This window comes from Melospiza georgiana, chromosome 15, assembly GCF_028018845.1.
Source record: "Melospiza georgiana isolate bMelGeo1 chromosome 15, bMelGeo1.pri, whole genome shotgun sequence".
Classification (NCBI taxonomy): domain Eukaryota; kingdom Metazoa; phylum Chordata; class Aves; order Passeriformes; family Passerellidae; genus Melospiza; species Melospiza georgiana.
Genome location: NC_080444.1, coordinates 13,795,982 through 13,817,761, shown reverse-complemented (window position 1 = coordinate 13,817,761; position 21,780 = coordinate 13,795,982). Strand labels below are relative to the sequence as shown.

At 39.0% G+C, this 21,780-nt stretch overlaps 1 protein-coding gene across 16 annotated transcripts in view; it reads right to left on the bottom strand.

Annotated features, from left to right (window-relative positions):
* Positions 1-21,780, bottom strand: part of TENM2 (teneurin transmembrane protein 2) — a 617,488-nt gene that overhangs the window by 102,304 nt on the left and 493,404 nt on the right. For all 16 annotated transcript variants that reach the window (XM_058034869.1, XM_058034857.1, XM_058034859.1 and 13 more), the window contains 3 exons: positions 13,229-13,434; positions 6,425-6,620; positions 3,508-3,609 (listed from right to left, as the gene is read on the bottom strand). In XM_058034869.1, the coding sequence (XP_057890852.1) occupies positions 3,508-3,609; positions 6,425-6,620; positions 13,229-13,434 (504 nt within the window). The remainder of the gene's footprint in view (positions 1-3,507; positions 3,610-6,424; positions 6,621-13,228; positions 13,435-21,780) is intronic.

The window sequence follows — 21,780 nt, the reverse complement described above, 5'->3', positions numbered from 1 at the left end:
TTCATGGCAGTTGACATAAGCTACTTGACTCCATTTTTGTCTTTCTTTCACAAATTGGACACCATCTCTTAGCAGGCTATGCTCATCATATCAATGTAGAAATCCTATGTGATGGTGCATTGTTCACCTTTTCAGATTAGCTAAAGATGCTTATGATGCAAATCCAAGTATTTTAAAATGCAAAATTAAAGGAGGCTCTGCTCACAGTTGCAAAATAGTATTTGACAGAGTCTTTGGAAGTGGTTTTGTTAAAGGAGTGGAAGAGTTGCATGCCCTTCAAATATCTTATGAGATGAAATGAAATTATAGCCAAGTCTGAGTCACTTGTAGAACTCAACTCGTTGTAGCACTGAACTCCATTCCCAAGTGGTGAAAGGCAGGACATGCTGATGGATGCCTGCTGCAGATTCACCACAGACCTTGAAAATCCAAACTAGGATCAGACATAAACAGCAACAATTCTAAGCAGGGACTTTTTGATATACTTCAGTGGTTTTATCACAGAGCTTACAGAAAAATAGAGATGAATAGAAAAAGGTGCAAAACACCAAAAAATAACAATAATCACAGCTGCATGTCTGATTCTTTAATTGATCCTTGGCCAGAGAATCTCTTTTCACCAATAGCTCCTACACATAATTGTGGACGAGAGGTTACTCACAGTGCAGTTCAATTCACAGCAAATCTTCCACTGGCTTTAACTGTACACACTTGCTTTATCAGGACACATCTCTGCATGGAATTATCCTTTGATTATCAGATTTTCTTTTTCTTTGTATGCCATATCTTATCCACACGAGATCAAAATGTATCATTACCTTTTTTGTATGTTAGATGAAATTCTTTAACCTTAATAAGGATAAACTCCAAAGGGAATTTTGCCTAAGCAAGAATGGAGTAAATCTGCTGATACTGAAGACCAGATAATAAGCTATTTCCACAGAATGAGAATGAGAAATACCCCACACAGCGTTTGGCAGGAGTGTTTGAGAGGGTGAAGTTTGTTCCATTTCAATCAGGGTATGAAAGTGTGTTACACCCTGTGGGTTGGGCCAAAAGTTCATCTCTTTCCAATAATTTTCATAGTGTTTTCTTGAAGCTAATGGATCTGAAGTCAGATCTGTGCTGTGTCTCACAGCTTTCCTTCATTTTTGTATTTTAGAACCACGTGGATGGAGGGGTCCCTGTGCACTGCCTGCAAATGGTTTGCAGAGACTCCCCTGATGTCTCACTGCCTCTGATGGCCTCAGCATCAGCCCTGGGATGAAGGATTGTGTTTCACATCTGTCAGACTTGGGGTTCACACAAAGGGAAGCTCTCAGACTGCTTTTACTGCATGGACCAAGTTCTAAAAGCCATCTGAGGAGCTTGCTCACATTTTCTCCACATTTGAGTCTTGACTCAACTTATTTTTTATTTTATGGTGGAGAAGTGAGACATTGAAAGATGCATTGCTAAGGAAATAATGATTGAAAAAATGAAATTGAAAAAAAACATTATCCTTCCATACTTGTGACAGTTCAAATATAAATTTAACGTTATGGTAGATGTACATTAAATATGTGTCCATACATGTAGTATGTATGATGCAAAGGATGTGATTCTCTATCGCATTTTACTGTGTTTACCCTGCATAGAATTCCAATTTTGATTTCTGAGTTCTGAAACTGCTCTCACATATGAAGAGCATTCAAGTAAGCAGAAAAGCCTGTGGCTGTGAGAACAGGCATGAAAGGGGTGAGGCAAAAACCCCTTCCACCCAGCTCTCAGGGTAACACTGTGCAGCTGATCCAGCACAGGAACACGAGTTCTGTCAACACACCCATGTTCTCATCTTGTGCAGTTTTTCAGGCTTCTTTGTTCTTTAGAAATACCATCATGTCTGACAAGAAAACAGTACCAGAGTTGAAGGAAGCTTCCATGAAACCATTTCTGCTTTTGAGGGGAAAGAGACAACACAGAAAGGACAAAGCAGGAAGCAGAGGGAATGCACTGAGGGGCAGGAGAAGCCTGACAAATAGTTTGACAAGCACCCTATTCAAAAGCTATTTATCTGTCACAGCCTGAAGGAAGTATTTTCTAGCACTAACACAGCACACAGTGCTACACAGAGGTTCAGTAGACAATGCAGGATTGCTGCACAACTCAGAATGCAAATGAGTTGATATAATGGCCATGTATGTGTGAAGGGTGGCAGTGAAGCACACAGCCACTGCATGCATACTTTCACAGGTTAACACCACAGAAAAAGCACAGAGCTGTCAGTCTGTATTTATAGCTCACATTATCACACCATTCACTTTGTGCAATACAGATATCTCCTCTCCAGATTTACCAGCTGTCTTTATTTCTCAGGTAATCAAACAACTACTTGAATGTTCTGTAAAATGAGCAGGGTGAATGCCGAAATAGCAGTCTTAGCTTTTCAAGCCCCTTGGGGTCTCTATTTCTCTTTTTTTTTTTTTTTTGTACTGGGGTATCTTCAAGAGCCAAGTGTGGAGACAAAACCCAGAAATTACTCACTCCAGTACAACTATGGCAGCTAATCAAGGAGTATTTGATCGACACATGGATGTGCCACAGCAGTGACAGAGGTGGGGCACAATGAACTCTCCCCATGACTCCATCAGGAATCTAAGAAGAAATGAGCAAATTTCTAAGGCCCTTCAAGTAATCTTAAAAAGCTTTCAAACACCAGGCTTTCCCCCTTGGAACCCTAAAAACCCCATGGAAAATAATTGTAAGCATGCTATTGATAGTGTGCCTAAATCTCACACAAACTAAGAAGGAAGCAAACTGTAAAATGTCCTGAGTGTGCTCAGGAGCAGAGGGCAATACAACCAAGCCACTGAATTTAAACAACACATCTGCTACTGGCTGTACAAACTAAAGAGGTTGTCCTTTATGAATCATTTCCGTACCACTGCTATCCAAAACTCTCAGAAAAACCTAATGAACACATACTGCCAATCCAAAGATGTCATTTAGATTTCTAGTTAATCCTTGATAGCAGTGTATTTCCCAGTTTTAGTTGTTAAAACTTACAACTGACATTTCACAAAATGTTTATTTTAAGATTTTATCAGGTCCTACCTATTTTCCTACAAAAGGCAAAGTTCCTTTGGTCAAAGAGTAATTTTATATGCAAGAAAGATGCTTTGTACTAAAAGTAAGGCTCAAGCAAGCCAGAGTATGTACTACACTGTATCAATGAAGACAATCAGTGTTTTCTTGCAGACCAGATTATCAGAAAGCATTGATAATTCATCCACTTTTCCAGAAAATAAATATTTTCTGCCATTTCTGTCTACTACGTTTGCCACAAAAAAAGGCTGTAGCTATGCAAGCTCATTGGAAATGCGGCAATACTTCCTCAAGATCTAAGAATAAAAAAAGCAAATTGTTCTATTTCAACCTAACTCAGACCCATTCTAGGTAGCAGGCACTGTAGATCAATAGATGACAGACACACACTGTGGTTATTTGTAAATATAGGGAAAATGATACCTTTAGCACAGTCTGCTCCATGAAATCCTGGAAAACAGTGGCAGACACCTGAGACACACTCGCCATTCCCATGGCAATGACGTGGGCAGTCTTGCACTGAGTCTGAAATTGAAGCATCACAAGTACATTAATTGGTTGGTTCCTTCTTAGGCTACAGATATTTTGCTTATTTTTTTTCTTCATTTTAATTTGTCCTCAATACTTAGAAGTGAAACTCCTAACAATATTAGCAGCACAAGGTTCAGGTGAGGCAGAATGCACAGTTTCATGAGAGCACAAGTACATGTAGAGATCTAGTGACACACACTAAAGCCACATATTAAGTTCTGGGCTTTATCAGAACCCAAGGTCTTCTGACAGTGCTCAAATCCTCTGCTCCAAAAATAGGCAAGACCTCTTCAGACTTCTACAGCCATGCTGAGTTTATGTTGTGCAGCAAACACAATGCTTCCTCAGGAAAATCAACACACTCCCTTTTGCAATGAGACTGTTCTTGCTCAACCACCCTGCCATGGGAAACTGATCATCCCAAGGACTGTGTCTTCTTTTCCTTCTACAGGCATTTGAAGCCTCATTAATTAAGCTGACAAAAGTATCTGCTGAACATGACAAAGAGGAGCTCTTTTACTGTGGCAAATCTACTCGACCCTTAAAGAAATGAATTAAAAGATGCAGGTGGCTGTGCAAGTGCATGAAGAATAGTTCTGTAAAACACAGGACAAAGTTTAATATCAGAGTTCGAGTGACTGACTGAAATGTTGATGACCTCAATAATATGAGAAGAGTAGACACATAAGCCTGATAACATTTCAGCTGCACCAAAATACTTATTTTCCACAATTTCTGTTATCATTTGGATAAGGCACACACTACTTTGCATAAAAACAATCTAAAGATAAAACTCCATTTTTGAAATCAATTCTTAAAATTATTTTAATTTGAAAGCTGTTGGATTTCAGCAGAACATATTTTCAACAGGGAATTATTGGAACAAAAATCTAATTGGAATATTACTCTTCACTATCATTCTCTGTTGTTGTGGGACCTGTGGTTCCAAACTAAATGGTTCTGACAGCCCCAGGCACCAAATCAAGCTGCTGTACAACACAGAAAAGAGAATTTGGATTTGGAACTAGCAGAACTATGGAGAGTATTTTTATTTGTCAAATAAAACTGCAAAGAAGAAAAGGATTCAAGTAGAACTTTAAATCTAATTTCACAGTTACAGGACACTAAAGCAAATTTTTAAAGAGATGTCATTAGCTTGGGCTCTTGAAATGAGTAATATAAACAATGGAAAGTAAAAATTGAAACGTAATTCTCAAAGATATCAATTTGTCTCATGAAGAAGCTTGTTTATAGATTTATTCATTATTTTGCTTCATGGCACACAAAAGCATTTTCTATGTATTCAAAATCATGGTGAATTTAGTATTGTCTAGGAGTTCACATAATTTCTGTTATTCTTCCTCCTCTTCCACACCAGAGAGATGTTCAGCTGTCTCAGAGCCTTTCATTATGAAGCATCTGATACAAGGTGTGTAGAACCAGATAAAACACTATATTTTTCTCCAGATTTCATTTCAATCACTATCATTGCTCTATCAAGTAGCCTACCTGGCTATTACACCTTTGATGCTCTTGAAAGCAATAGCCTTGACCTGGCAACCCTGTAAAGGGCAGCTTATAATATCCCAAGGTTTTCTAAGCACAACAGGGGCAAAACAAGATATGAGCACAAATATTGTTGGTTTTAGAGAAGTGGAAAAAGCCTTCTATGAAAAATATGGGGGAAAATTATATAATGTCATAGTTTGGCAGGGGTGGAATTTAGAGAAGTGATGCAAAAGCTTTTTGTGTAATGGATAGTTTGCGGAACCACTACGTATATATACTAATTTTTTAACATTCACAGAAAAGTATTTTTTCATCTTAATTCAGGGTAACAGAAACAATTATGTCTGTACTTAATGACAGTGTTGATTATTCACCTACTCCCTTTGGGATTTAGGCAAACAGACTGAATGCTATATTAATGTAAAAGGAAAAAAATCTAAGCTACATATTAATACGGCAAGACTAGAAAACACCTCTGACTATTTTTCATCAAATCTAAACCCTCATTTTGACTTTTTACACCTTCCCTGAAGTAAGAGGAATTACAGATTTATACAACACAGTGCCATTTCAGACTTCACCAGCCAGGACAGAATATCACAAAGGATACCTCAGAATTTGTTACACATCTGTGGAAAGATAGTCAGCAAAGTTCATTAAGAGCTTCAAAGGACAACAAATCTAATAAAGCTTGGAAAATTTAGACTCAGTTTGATTCTCAACTGAATGTAATCCTATTCTAACAAAACTGCAGCTGGATGTTCTTCCGCCACGTTGAGGAGATGACTCACTGCTAGGTGAGTGGTAAGCCGTAAAGCAACATACAGCTAATTAACTGGCTCAATTAATCTCTAGGATGGCTGCAAACAATAATCTCATTTGCAGGTATCATTTTCTTGAGCTGTCTTTCCACCAAGATTAAACAGCTCTCCTGTTGGATACTATACCACCTGGGTGTAAAGAAGCATCTTCAGAGAAGCAAATAAAAAGTAGCAAAATGACAGAGATAAGGGAGAGGAACATTAGCTGGGGAATGCTTCAAACCACACTGAATTTTCTGAGCCTTGTTTTCCAAAAGTAAACTCAAGATCTATGGGAATGCTAAAATATTAAGAGAAAAATTAGTGAATTAAAGTCAGCACACCCCATTACTGATTCTTTGCTAAAGCAGCGTTGAGGAAAAAAGTGCACAGCATCACATAAGGACAAATAGGCCAAATACTGCAGGAAAATATTCCAACTTTGGGTAAGGCAGGGTATAAACAGAGAGGAAAAGTGCCCAGCTGGTGGGAGCACCTACCCAAAACGACTGTGCTGAAGGAGACCACCTCCTTGTCCTTGCCATCGTTGTAGAAGGCCAGGTGCCACAAGCCCACGTCCAGGTACTGCACGAACACGGCCTCGTTCTGCACCAGGGTCTGCACGCTGCGGCGCTCCCGCGGCGACTCCACCACGCTCCACTTCTCCTTGCCATCCAAGCGCTCCATGAAATCGTACTGCGGGGGGGAAAAACAAAAACAAGGGGGGAAAAAAAAGAGAACACAAACAAAACCCCAAACAAACAGACCTGAATACAGAACTGAATACAAAAATCTGCCTCTCTATTTTCTCCTCTACCTTGTTATAAAATGGTATTCTGGAAGAAATGGGAAACTAACATTTACTAGCTGACCATGAAACACAAAGAGATTCCGTGACTTTTATTCTTTCTTAAACAGTGACCTAGAATTATGCATCTTTCCTCTGCATAGGTGATCATAAAAAGTACAAACTGACACGATGGTTTTTGAGAAACAATTTGAAATCTATTATTCGACCCATTAATTTTAGGTTCCTACACAGCTTTCAGAGATTCAGGAGACCCACACCCTTTTCTAATCAATTGCCTGCAATAAATTCTTTTTGAAACAGGAATAGATATCTGAGGTGTAACACCAGACATATTGTTGAATGGAAGCCCCCAGAATGTGAAACAGGTATAGCACAGACAGGAAACGTGTTTGTCTAATGTAACTCATGACCAGATAAACATACACCGCACAATTTTTACATCACAGAGTAAAAGTTGCTTACCTGAGGTTGTATGAGGAACAATCAGGGCAAGTGTGATACAAAAACCAGAGGGAGCATGGAAAGGAATAACACAAATAAGGGAATTGAACATATATTAAGGAAAACTGAGAATTTCTGTTTGGATGGCTTCCAAAGAAGGTAGAACATTGCATTAATCTTTGGAAAAGGGATCAAACAGAGCAAGTGATTATTTAGAACATAAGAGCGATGGCACCATTAATGGCATGAAACTAAAAAAAGAAAGAAAGTAATTTAAGATGAATGTCAGATAAGCTTCCCATCTATTAAGCTCAGTAAATAGCCTCCCAATGGAGATGCCACAATTAAGCAAGACTGGAAGAAATATTGGTTAGTCTACAACAGGGAATAACTCTGCATAACAAAGCAGCTGGGAGAGCTGTCCTAATAGGCTTTTTTTCTGTCATTAATGTCTGTGATTCTGGAGCTCTCAAGCTCAGCTGAGTAGACCCTATCTAAGGGAAGCCCTTAAGAAACACCAAAACCAATATATCTAATCTTTTGATAGCTGTATAACAAGTCCCCTATGAAAACACATCTTGTTTTAGACACATTTATCTGTGTAGGAGTAGATAGAGATAGATAGACATGTCTAAAGAAAGATGCATGTGTTCAATAAAATACAGTAATAGTATGTGCTTGCTTGCCAGTAGCTTCATTACATTTCCCTCTGCATTTCCAGGCTGTGCCCACAACTATGAGAAAACATCTACCTTCTCCTACTTTCAATTTAAACAGAAATCTGTAACCTTGCCTCCCAAACAGAATAAACATCCAGAGAAGGACACACAGATTGTCTTTCACACTGCATTCCACTCAAGAACTGTGAGCCCTAGTAAATTATTCACAATTTGTGATAAAATAATGAAGATTCTCCCTATTAGTGGAAGACAGACAAATTTAGCACTCTAGTGCTATCACATCTACCCAAAACTGGGGTATAAAACCTCACCTTTCCAGCTGAAAACCTCTTATGGACCAGCATTACAGAGCTGGTATGCTCAGCCTTACAACAAAGGGAAATGTCTGCCAGAACTATTGTCTTGCTGGTAAACTGTGGAACTGACACTGACCTGCAGCCTTTCCACAAAGCAAATCCATGGCAGGGAGGAATTTGAGCCCAAATCTACTGATGTTGAGAGCTATCATCACAGTGAGTGCATTATGTACTCTGTCTATGATTCTATGCTCTTAAATGAGGGACAAAGTAAGAGAAGTGGAATAAAAAGTTTCACTCAATATCAGATTGCCATCCACTCGAGCCTTTTCCATATATGATTTAAATGGGAAAAGGTAAATCAGATAAATTAGTGAAACTCAGGCAAAGCATGCCAGAGACGTAGAGAATTCTGGCATGCCGGTAACTTTCAGCATATGTGAGGTACTAAACACACATATATCTATCTCTGAAATCAATGGCATTTGGGAAGATTGCTAAAAGCCATTGTCTAACAGTCAGAGGTTAAGGACAGACTCATCACCTCCTTGGGAAATGTTATTACTTGGGCAACATCTTGGGAAAAAGAAATTGTGCTCTTCAGAACAATTGTTCACAAAGGGTCAACTGGGGAAGCAGCAATAAAAGCTGACATTTCTCACTGGCAACACGCTGTTCCTCTCTGCTTGTGCTGGCAGGTTCCTCTGCCTCCCCCTGTTTGATGCTGATTCTACCTCATATAGCAGAGAAGGCTCAGCAGTTGGCCAGATCGAAGGGGAAGAGTTTTCAGCCTGAAGCTGCTTGAAGTAGTTTTAGCTGCAGAATCTCTTTTCATGATGATGGGGTGTGACCTGGTGAGAGCAGGTCCCTTGGCACGGTGATTTTAACTTGGTACAGTTAAAAGGGGTATTGCCCCTCTTTAATCAAACCAGGACAAATAATTTAATGGCCAGGCAAAAGCAAAATGACTGAATCTGGATAACTCTGAATGCTGTAGTACTGGTGCAAAGCGACATAGAAAACAATAATACATTTTTATCCCTCTTTGGATTTCTCAGGACTGAGGGAAAAAAAAGAAAGAAGGAAGTTAATGTATCTGCTGGTCCTTCCCTGGGTATATTAATCTTAATATGGCAGTAAGGACCAGGCATTTGTGCCCCAAAATCGAAAATCCCTGACTGAAGGGTCACCAAGAAGACACTGGGAACTCATAAGCAGATAAGATTTCTTCACATGCTTGGCTGAATTATCATTTTGCTTTTCATGGCCCTGTTGATTTTCTGATTTACCACCCTTGCATGATTAATTACTTTTACATAATGTTGTGCTGAAGATATCACTCTTGCTTTAAAGCTACTTATTGGCATATATGAATAGATTAGAAAACCCATCTAGGAAAAGGAGGCAAGTAATTTCATGATCATTAAAAAGCAACTGTGGAATCCTTAATCTAACACACACACACACACACAACTGCTAAGGAAGAGGCCACTAAATCACATGAATTAGGGAATGGACATGTCAAACCAAATTAAATCACTGAAGTAATTTGGAAGTTTCACTGACTTTTGGCTTTTTTGTTTTCTTTTTTAATGATCCTTTATAGTTCATGGCTTCATACTGAAAGTCACAAAAATGGCTAAAACAGCTCAGGAACAACATGCAGCAGAAATCCCAAATGACTACATCATCGGAGTTCAATTTTGCAGCAGGGAGTACTTACTATGATTAAAGCCCAATATAAGCAACTGACTTGCCAGCCTACACTGCTAAACAAATTCCAAATTCCCTCTCTCTCGGTGAGTTTGTTTATTTTTACTACCCAGCATACTGAAATCCTACTGCTTACTTTTATTTACAAACCTAAAACCTCATGCTAAGTTCTTTCTGAGCAATTTGTTTTTATAATTTCTCCATTCAGGGCTCTCTACCCTCTGATGCATTTTATTCATGGGCTAATAAAGGCTTTCTCTTTCTGGTAACCATGGGGAGTCAGCAGAACAGTTTGGGAGCTTCACACCTATGGCTGTGAGTCCAGCACTGCACAAAGCCACCGAGCCCAGCCACACACAGAGGAAAGGAACCACTTGTGACCATTGCGGAGCTGAGGGAGCTCGCAGGGCTCAGGATTGAAAATGCAGAGAGCTGCAATAATCTTCAGGGATTTTCTTAGATTTGAAACAATTTGCATACCTCCACAAAAAGCTTAGGAGTTTTTGAGATTAGGAATAGAAAAGAATGATCTCCTAGAGCTCTCGTCTCAACGAGGGATGCATGCTCAACAGGAGAGGGGGAGCGCGCCTGGGGTGGCGGCCAGCATTCGCCTTTATGCCAAAGCCCTGTAGGATCTAAGCAGCCAGGAAAACATATGGCAGGGAAACTTGTTTGCAAAGTGCTCTAAAATTAGTTCTTCATAAAATCCAGTTGGTAATTATTCATTAAAACACAGCCATGAAACATCTGACACCCACGATGGCAGCCAACCAAGCGGTTTGTTCCCACATTTGGATTTCCACAATCCAGCCAGTTCAGGCCAGCCCCGTGGCCACCAGGCAACTTGAGGTGCTCAGAGCACCTGAAAGTGTTTGAGTACCTGCTAAAAACCAAGAAAACACTGATGCTCCCCTGCTCTCAAAGGATTTTTTTTCAAATAAAGCCATTTCCTGGTCTGAATGAAAAGAGTTTTCATTTTGACATGAAACATTTATAAGTATAAGCCACGCTGCTGGAAATGAAAACAATACAGCCCCACACATTGCCTTCTCCAGACATTCCAGGGAAGTTCCTCTCAGGTTACCTCATTTCATGCATCATTTGGAACGTGCTACCAGCATGTAGCAACACCACAACTCCTGTAAGCTCTGCAGAGTCACTTCATGCATTATTTGATATTTACAGTTCATTTTCTATACATTATCAATTCTATTAATATGACTCTCTTCTGCTAAATTCCTATTGATCATTCAAGCCTGCAATGTGCATTTTTTTATTTCTGCATAGGATTTCTGCATAGCAGTACACAGGTTGGAGGGATTTTGCCCAAAAGCTCTGCATTCCGGTTTGTACTCTGCTTGCCACTCAAAACTGCATTTTGGCCTCTCCTCAGAGCTCCCCTCCCCATGCACACAGCACACAGGCTGCATCCAGACAAGTTTACAGCTACATCAGTTTGACTGACTAAACCAGGCACTTGGAATATTTGCTAAACAGTAATACTGAGAAGGTTAAATCTCAGCAGGGCTCTCAGACAGGAACTGCATCTTGTTGTCTCAGGTTAATCATGTACCTAATTTGCTGATTATTGACTTGTTCCCACAAAGGATTTTACTCAGCTTGACATATGAGCACTGATCAGTGATGAACTGTCAAGCTGTTCACTGCTTTAGAGCTCATGTCCCTAACCTACAAAAACAAGGATTTTAAATTTCAATTTTAAAATATCGTCTGGTGTCAACTTCAGACTGTTTTCATTCATACAAAAGTATTGTGCTCCTTTCTGTCAGAACAAGGCTTCTTTTCACTAATTCAGGTCTGTAACAGCTTGCATTTCTTATTCTAAAATAATTTCTCTTGGTAGCAGCTTGACTGAATTTTGATTGCTGGGCAAACTACAGCAGGAACCTCCTGCTGTAGCACCCTATTAACAAGCACCAGGACCCTGCCTGAATGTGGGAGGTTTATGCTGGGTCATATTGCAGATTCAGACCAGATCTATACGAGTTTATACACGGTGTGTTTCATTAACCCCACTTATGAAGAGGTTTAGAATTGCTTCCTCAGAAGACTGGAAAGCAGGTACCCTGAGGAGGAATCCAGCTCAACAGGAAACACAGATGATATTTCTCATTATTTAATTTAACAGAAAGGTCACAAAATTTCTATTCTATCCATGTGAGGTGGAGTCAAAGGAAAAAAAAAACTCTGCCTGATCACAGCCTTCTCAGATGAGAGCATCATAATGAAACCTAGAACAAATACATCTGATCATACTGCAAAATAAAGTTCATCCTGAATTAAAAGAAAATATTTTGTACTACCAACTACTTCCAACTGAATTTCTTGTAAACGATACAGGTATACCTCCCTCATGTCTTAGTCAAAAAATTAAAATTAACCTGTATTTACAGCAAACTTTGGTGATTGCTTCAGAGCTTTGGCTGCCCTAAGTAATTTTCATTTAATGATTTATACTTTTGTTTGTTTTCCTTAAATAAATTCCCATTTTATTCACGGTGGAATAGGGTAAGTGAGCACTAAAATTCTGAATTGAGACATGTGCAATGAATTATGCCATGACCTCACTGGAACAGCTGAAGATCCACAGACATAATTTCACCCTCAAGACAGCATACTGAATGAAGCCTTACAGCCAAAATCAAAACATTCTGAAGAAAGGCTCCCACCCTGGAACACATTCTCTGAAGATATAATTTTTGTGCTGTCTGCATGGCTGGAAATGACTGAAAATCAGTCAGCAGCCCTCTGCAATTTCCCAATTTCTCCAGCCTTTGTATCAAATTTCAGGACAGCATATGCTAACATGGAAAACTGACCAGATCCTCCCCTCCTTGGGCTGTGCACTGCTGATGCTGATTTCTTACCACTCAAACACACCCATGCAGTAACTCACAGAACATTGGAAAACAGTTTACTACAGAAAGCTGATGAATTTTGCACAGCCAAAGCTCCTTCTGCACAAATTCTTAGAAGCAGAGGTAATAAACCCAAATCAACCTCCTCACTCCTTTACTGTCAAGTCTAATCAAAGATTTTGGTCTTCAACTCATCAGTTTTGTCTCACAGATAACTGGATAGTTTTATCCCAGTTTGTACCAAAATTATACCAGAGAATTAACACCACATTTGAATAGCAAATACATAATTTCTTATTTTATAAATGTATTGCTTTAACAACTGAAAAATGTTAAGATGAGGGTGGTTCAGTCAAGTAAGACAAATGAAGGAATTCAGGAAATCCCAAAACTTGAATTCTGTAAACTCCAACATAAACCCAACAAAGATGACCTAAGTTTTGCATTCTGACATTCAAAGCCAACAAACACATTGATAAAGTACCTGGGCATGTGATGGTGGGAGTCCTCTTCTTATATAAACACCAAAAAGAGCATCCTTCCCTAAGGATATGTTGAACTTCAGGAACTGTGGCTGGCTGATATGGATCTGAGACCTCCAAAAAACTCCTGGGGGCACCTCCTGGGTGACCCTGTGGCCAACTTCTGTTTCTCCACTATCTATGCTGCTATTCCTAGTGACCCATGGTCCTGTAAAACAAAAGCAAATATAAATCAAATGAGACAACTGGTTTAAATGCAGGTAGTTTTATTCATTCAAGATTAACATCTGTGGCAGTGACACCTCTTAAATCAAACTGTAACTTTCTTATTCTGATGCAATCTGCCTGCTGTTCCAGTCAGGATGTAAGAATTTGGCCCTTATATTTGAAGCAAAAACTCTGCAAACCGCTTTTTTTTTCCAAGGAGCATCAGCAATCTCCTCATCCCTCAAACCCTTTAATTCTGTGATTGCTCCTCAGTGATCAAACAGCAACAGCAGAGTCAATTAAACACACGTGAATCTCCTTGTGCTCTTTTCAGTTGCATCTTGTACACAACTGGGGTATAAAAATTTGCCAGAAAGGTGAAATGAAGGGTAACTTCAATGTAAATGAACTGATTGCAAATTTTTATTACCACTGTTTTCTTCACTGAAGTAGTCCAATAGACTTTAGGTCACAGAAAAGAGAGTTGACAGAAGAAATGAAATGCACACAAAAGGCTTTAGAGGACAATATCTGTGCTGTAATGTGCATCTTCTTCTTGAAACAGAGTTAGCACAGCTCAGTGCAGGGCCTTTGAAGCTTTCTCTGCCTCAAGCAGGGTCTATCTACAAGTCTTCTTCCCCTGTGCTCTGGTTAGTTAAAACCCATCATTTGTTGGTTTTTCAGCATGCATTATTGAAGACAAGATACAAGGCCTTTCTGGTTGAGTGCTCTGGCTTCCAGCCCATGAAATAGTCAACCCTTAAAATATGGTGCAAATCCCTTCTGTTCTCAACTGAACAGGTTCTGAGGCTACACACATTTTAAACATGGAGTGCAGAACATGGAGTTAGCAGTGTTTTTAAGCTACAGTATGCAGCATTGCTTGGTTTTGTGTTCTGTATTCCCAAACAACATGGTGAGAAATCCATTTAAAAATTCTTACAAAGACACTATAATAAACCAGACAACCACAGAAAATATCTGTTTACAATCACAGAAACTTAAAGGTATCACTAATACCACTATTACCATAGACTGGATGATAGTGATACCTCTGATAAAACTTGACAGCATTTGTAAAAAGTGTTTACTTCATGGGGGTTTTTCTGTTTACTTCATGGGGGTTTATCTGCTGTAGGGTAATGCTGTTTTCAATAAAGGGCAAGTTACTTTTGAAATACCTTCCAGCACTGTATGAATGTAATGGGATGGCACAGAACAACATATAATTCCAGCAGGTAAGTACATAACAGCTTTTCTGTCTTGACTATCTTTAATTGAGAGAGCAGCAAAAGCACGGTTTCAATTATAGATTCTAAATTATCTATGTTAGCAGCACTTACACTTGTACATAATGAAACAGATACTATGTTGGCAGTGTTTTGAAATGGTAAAAGAATGCTCTGAATACCAACTGCTCTACAGCTTTTGGCAACTTGTTTGTTTTTTCATTTTCTATGTTAATGGGTCTACAATAACAGCACTGACAAAGAAAGGGAAAGCAGGAGAAGCTGCACCAAGAGGCTGCAAAAATGAGGAAAAATGGCTGAGAGGGTCCAGGAATGTGCCCTTAGCGCCACAGAGAACAACCAGATCCAAACACATCCTGCTTCATGGAAACTACAGAATTTCACTTCTAATGGATTACTGCAACAGAGGATATCTCAAGGAAGGCAAGCACCACCTCACTAGAATTTAAATTAGTTCTCACCCACCTACATGGAGAGGAAAACCAGGGACAGAGAACACACCAAAAATCACCTGTGGCATGATATACTATCACTGGCAGAGCTGGGAAGTCAGCAAAGACTGCAGGCACCTTCACCTCCTTTGAGAACATTACATTTATTTCACAATCCCAACATATGGTAATAAATAATGAGTATTTTTTCAATATTTAAAAGTAAGCTGTAAATAATTTCTTTGGAAGCATTCTTTAATGAATATCAACTATATCTAATCTGCAAAAGGCTCCTTGATACACTGTAAAGAACCTTCTTCTTCAGGAGCAAGATATCCATAGCCAACCAGCCAAAGAAAAAGCTATTTCCAGGAATTATTATTATTATACAGTGCAGCAAATGTACAGAGGCCACAATAGTCTCTGTTGGCAGTTATAGTTTCACTGGCTATTAAAGAAACTCCAAAACTGTCAATGGCTTTTGCTAATTATGTATGTATTCTCTAGAACTGTAAAGATGTAAACTGTAGAATAGAATAGAACTGTAAAATAAATTTAATTCTAATGGAGGATAAGGTTTTAGTATTTCTAGATAAATTTACCCTTAGTTTCCTTTGGATATCCAAATTTCTGCTTTGTATTTCTCTGTGGGAAAGGGCATTTTTCAGGATTCAAGGATCCTCAAATATATCAATTAAGCTAAAATAATAAAACTTCAGCCATCAGGAAAACCAGAGTTACATTCACACTACTTCAGCGTGCAAAGGTAAAAAAAAATATATTAGATGTCAGACTTTCCTCCAAAAAAATTACTACAAGACAATTCCTTTGAATTTCTCATCAGCAGGTTGAAGTTATCACGGTGAAATAAAAATTGGTGAAAACTGCAGATAAGACAATTGAATTTGCAGTTATTACTGAGCCCAGAGACTTGATTCAGGTTTATCTAACACTGAAATTATTCTGTTCGGTTTGATATTGTCCTTGGAAGCATCTCCCCACAGATACACTTTTATTTTGTTCTACAACACAAATGACCTGGTTCCTAGTTCTCCTCCTGGAACATCTTAGGAAAATCTCCCTGGGAAGGGAATTGTGACAGGGGTTCACCCCAGCAGAGGATTTTAAGAGCAGGTTAGATGATCAGCTCTCAGAAGTGGCTGAGATATATTTAACCTGCAGCAAAGAATGGGGCAGATGGGTGACTCTTTTCAGTCTGTATTTCTGTAGAGAATGCTCTATACCCAGCCTGTGCCACATCTGCAAGGAACAGCTGCTGCCTCACCTCTGGCATGCTGAAAGGATCCTTTCCTTTTGCTTTTAAGAATTTAAATCATGGCATCCTGTTTTTATGGAGCCACATTACAATGCTGTAATAACAAAATTTAGAAATGCTTCAAGTTATACTAAAACCCAGGTTTCATATTTGCAAGCTTAGACAACAACTTATAAAGTTTTAAGTTCCACAAGATGTCAATAAACTCTAAAGATTATGCATTATTGAATCATGCTCTCATAAATTCCTGCTGAATTATCCTTGTTGGTATGACACAAAACCAGTGACAGCATCTTGGCTCTGCTCCTTGCTCTGATACTGCCATTGCACCTGGGTTGGTCATGATCTTGCTGCTCTCAGATGCCTATTTGTAAAACAGAATTATTAACAATGACCAGTCCTCACCTTGAAGATGAGGAAGGCAGAGCAGTAAATATAAATATTTATAATAATAATAATAATATTATATTATAAATATAATATAAATACAGGAGGTGTCTAGGTGTCTCAGTAGTGGCCTCTTCATACTGTTTCCTCCCAGGATATAAATACAGGGAGGAATGCAAAGTAGATATGACCACTGAATCTACCTCAGTTAATAGGCTAAAGTTGATTTTTTCTTAAACCTGAGAAGCAGACCATCATCCCAACTTTGTATTTGCAGAGCCTTTTTCTGCGCTAACAGCTTCCCTGGCAAAGCATGTCACTAGAGACTCAAACTTTTTATAGCTCCCTTCAGTCCTCACCTCCTAATGCAGAGAATGTATCTTGCCACCTGACTCACTCCCCTCCAGCTATTTTTAGAAGCTTTTCCAATTGATGGACCACTGCAGATCACATTCAAAGAGCATCAACTGCATTTTAGTGAAGGTACAGATGTGACAAACTGACAAATCTGTGAAGAAAGACCAACCCAAACTACTCATGCTGCTGTGAACAAATGAATCCCAAGATCATTCTCTCTGTTGTGGGTGACTGTTGTAAAGTTCTATGTTTATCTCATAACTCCATAGATACTTGATTTTTTTTCCCCTGTCATTTTCTCTCTATAAACATCTACAAAAGAGTTTTAAAAGCATACTTCTTCATCTTACCCAGGGGAGCCATTTCAATCACGCAGTCAAACATATATTCATCAACTAAATAACACTTATTCATTTAAACTGCTGTTTTATTTACCCAGCTGAATTACTATTTTGGCATATACATTTGAAAAGACTGTTTTTAGCATTCAAGTGTATTTGCCTTTGAAGCTAACAGACAGGCAATCCATGACAACAGCAATGCAAACTCCCCCTGCTAAGCTGTCAGCAGGTCTCATCTGTGAGCTGGAGGTCAGACTCAAGGTGGCAGAGGATGGGACATACCCAGTCAGCCTTTGATTTAACTGATGTCAAGCAGTGTCAGCCATGGAGGCAGAGCTGTATTTACACTGCAACCAGATATACTTGATTATTTATAACTACAGTATCCTACACTGTAGCTAAAATTAAAAATAAAAATGAAATCTGGCTACCAGCAGTGTCACACTACAGACATCACATTGAAACAGCAATTAACTCCAGTGCTGTGGCTGTGTGCCTCTATCATGGGGATGACTGCAAATTGCATCTTGATGGCACTCTTGAAAAATACCTAGCAGAATAACCATTCCAGTGGATCTGAAATGAACTACCAAGATAATGTGGACAAGCTCAAATTAAATATGAGGAATAAATATCATCAGGGTTGGTTAAATTCTCTTTACCTTCTTTTCCTGTAATTCTATACTTCTAATAAATCACTGCTACAGACATAGCTTATCTTGTATTTTTATCCAGCTTATTTTTCTGCTGTTCTTTTATATAGCCAGGGATTTTCACAGATGACTTGGAATTCTGAAGAAATTTATGGTACAGCTGTGTAAAGGAAACCATTCAATATAAAAATAGACTCCACTGACTTTTTGCCAAAAGAGACCGTGTGAGAATTACTATGGTTCAGCACGATAGTTTAACTTTTTTCCTTAAGTAAATTTGCTACTTATATGGCCAGACATGTCTTATTGTTCCAGTAAGGCAAATAAAATAGAGTAGAAAATGCCTTTTCCATACAAATATCTTCAGTGGAAAAATCAGTGCTATGCACTGTTACCATACTGACAACTCCCTGTATGAACTTACACTTCAAATTATCTACTATCACCTAAGTGCCCTCGGACTCAGGTGAGAACAGATTATCTCTGGAATGTGTACAATAGATTGACTGCTACTGCAAAACAAATTCCCTCAGCTGCAATGAGCTAAAAAGCCAGGCAATGAGAGTTTGTCTGCAGGAGCTGCTGTGGCACATTTGAACTTTAGTCACACTCAAGATGCTGAGGCACCAATGAGCTCTGTTCTGGAAAGTGAGGAGGAAGGAAGCTTCTGAGTGTATGAGCTTTCAGAAGTCCTGAAAAACAGATTCCAGTACAAAACCAAACCCTCAGGTTGTCTGGTCAGCATCCTAAATGTCTATTGTGGCAAGAGGAAAGAAAATCTTCAAAGTGAGTGTCTGCATAAAACCCCGGCTCTGGCTCAGCTGCAGCCAACCAATGTGCAGGGAAATGAAGCAGTTTGCTTTTACTAAAACATGACACACCTGATACACCTAAAAATTTAGGCACATCTTCACATTCATGTGAGCATGGCTTCACAAGAGCCATTGCTTTCAGAATCAAAAGCAAATTATAACCAAAATATAATTAAGATCTGTTGGTTCACTGCATTTCACAAAGAGCAAAGACATACTAGTATGGATTTCTAAATCAGGATAGCAATCATCTCTGATTGTTCATCTCTTTGGTGCCTGAGTGAGAAGTAAGGGCTTCTAGAATTGGAACCTTGGACATGGCATATACCTGTTGTCATCTTATCACAGGGGTTCCATACTATTGTCTCCTTATCACAGAAGTTCCATACCTTCTTGGTGTTTCTCATGGGCACCTCCTCAGAGCACTGACTCTTTCTCCTTCACAAACTGACTCCAGCTCCCCTCTTACCCAGCCACCCCACTCTTTTATAGCATCTTCTTCTCACTGGTCACAGCTGTGGCCTGGTAAAGTCAGGCCCGTTCCTAATCTTTGATAATTGGCCCAGCTGCAACTCCTTATGGATAAGATTACTTTCTACACTATCTTTATTTTCTTATATCCCGCTACATTTACCAAACTTCATCACCTAACTTTGAACAGAGCAACTCATGCTATCACCATTAACACACCCACAAAGCTAAAACTCCTCTTCTGTAGAATTTAGCCAAATCCTTTGCTTTTCCGAGACAGCCCTTAAGTCTGGTCTATTTCCAGAAGACCACATCTGCTAGCCTTCACAGCCTCCATCTTAACAGTTCTGCTTGCTAACGTGTTAATTAAGATCTACATTACATTAGCCACATAAATACTTAATAAGATTAATCCACCTGGAAAATGATGGCTTGTCTTGATTAAACTGAAGGAAGGTAAGAGAAGTGACATTTAAAACACACTGACTGCTATTACATTCTGATCGTCTGTTTCAAGGCGTCTGACAGGAAACAGCAGAACCGGGAGATTCATGTTGTTTACATTGTTAATGAGGGATGAGTTTATCTTTTACAAGGCGACAGAGAGTTCCCTGCAGCTGCTGCCGAGCCCTTGCACGGTGTGCCGGGTGGGTTTCAGCAGGAGCACGGTCAGGGGCAGCGCGGCTGCCTCAGGCAGTGACTCACGAGCTGCTCTGCTGGCATCTGAGCCCCAGCTCGTCCCTCTGGCAGGATGGCACATCCTCCCCTCTCAGAATCCTGCCACTCCTCTAGCACTGCCTGTGTGCTGCATCGCTAATAAAATATCTGAACTATTAGAAAACAATTTGCGTGCAGCCCAAAATGTGACTCGCAGCTGCAGCATCTGGCAGAGCTCTCAGCGTCATTTGGAGAGAGCTGAAGACAACCTGTACAGCTCCACAATGACTGCTGAGCTCAGCTTCCCACATCCATCCAAGGACAATTTCTGCTACATCAGTAGAAATCTTGTTTTCCTCTCTCTCACAGCTCAAGCAAGTGAGGTGGTGCCAAATTTAACAGTTAATTAAACTTTCTTCGTTTCACTATTGACATTATATTTGCAATTCTGAATTTGGTATCTGGAAACAAGTATTTTTCATGACAATTCAGTACTTTAATATTTAATAACTGCAATATTTTTGAAAAAAAAGTCTTTCTGAAATCCACATGCACTGTGGTAGACTTTGTGAAATACCTCAAACTGAGAATGAGCTTGGATCAGGTTGGTTCATCCAAAGAGAAGCAAACCCTGGATTATGTGAATATCAAAACACAAATTAATATCAACTTTTTTCCAAATAGTCAGCATATTTATTGTACCTAAAGTGATCTTTCTACAACTGTCCACAATTACTTTTGGTGTCTTTTAAAATGGGAGGTTCTAGAATCAGAGATCACAATCTCTACCTGTGCTTTTCAGCCTTCTAGAGCATTACTATAGCAAACAATCTAGATAAAAAGTACTTAGACAGTTTTGAATTACTATAAAATTTGCTATATTTGTGAGCACATCAAAGACAATATGTCCTAAACGAAAAAGTTGACACCAAAGCATTCTTTATATGAGTTTTCAGCTGGGGTTAGTGTTGGTGTATTCTGTCAATTAGAAACATGGTCACAGATTTTATGGAAATGTGTGTCTAGCCCACCATATAATTTTAAATTTAGAAAACTTTTGGCATAGATGAATAGAATTTAGATACAGATAAATCCCATAAGGTCATCTATTTCACTGCTTTTTGAAGAAGCAATTATTCCCAAACATGCCTCTTTTCTTTTCCCCCTTAATTTAGATTTATTACACCCAAATTCTAACGTTATCCTTATGCAACATAAGAGATAAATGGGCTTTACTCTCAGAAAGTTTTTTAATGTCATAATAATCTATCTCATCCCCATAGAAATTCCAAGGCAGTATCAATTTTTAAGGTTTTATGCACTATGAAGGGTTACTGCCTTATGATCCGTATTAGGAAGGGAATTTTTGTCTTCTAATTTAAATCCCTACTTGAACACAACTTTCACAGCATGGTGGACTTCACTTGCAGTTTTAAAGCAGCACTGGGGATTTTTCTGCCCATTGCACTTGCCTCCTCCTTTCAGACATACCCACTATTAGTGAGATGTAGTGTGTAATTACAAAAAACCTGAAACTGTGTTATCTTAATAGTGAATTTTGTTTTCATTCAGATAGGAAAATGCAGTAATAAAGTAATTTACATTCCCCTTAAATTGCAGTTTTATTATTTCCTACCAGAATTTAGTCTCTTAATAAGGAACAGGCAGATCAAATTGAATACCTGCCTTATTTTTTTTTCCTCCTTTCAAAT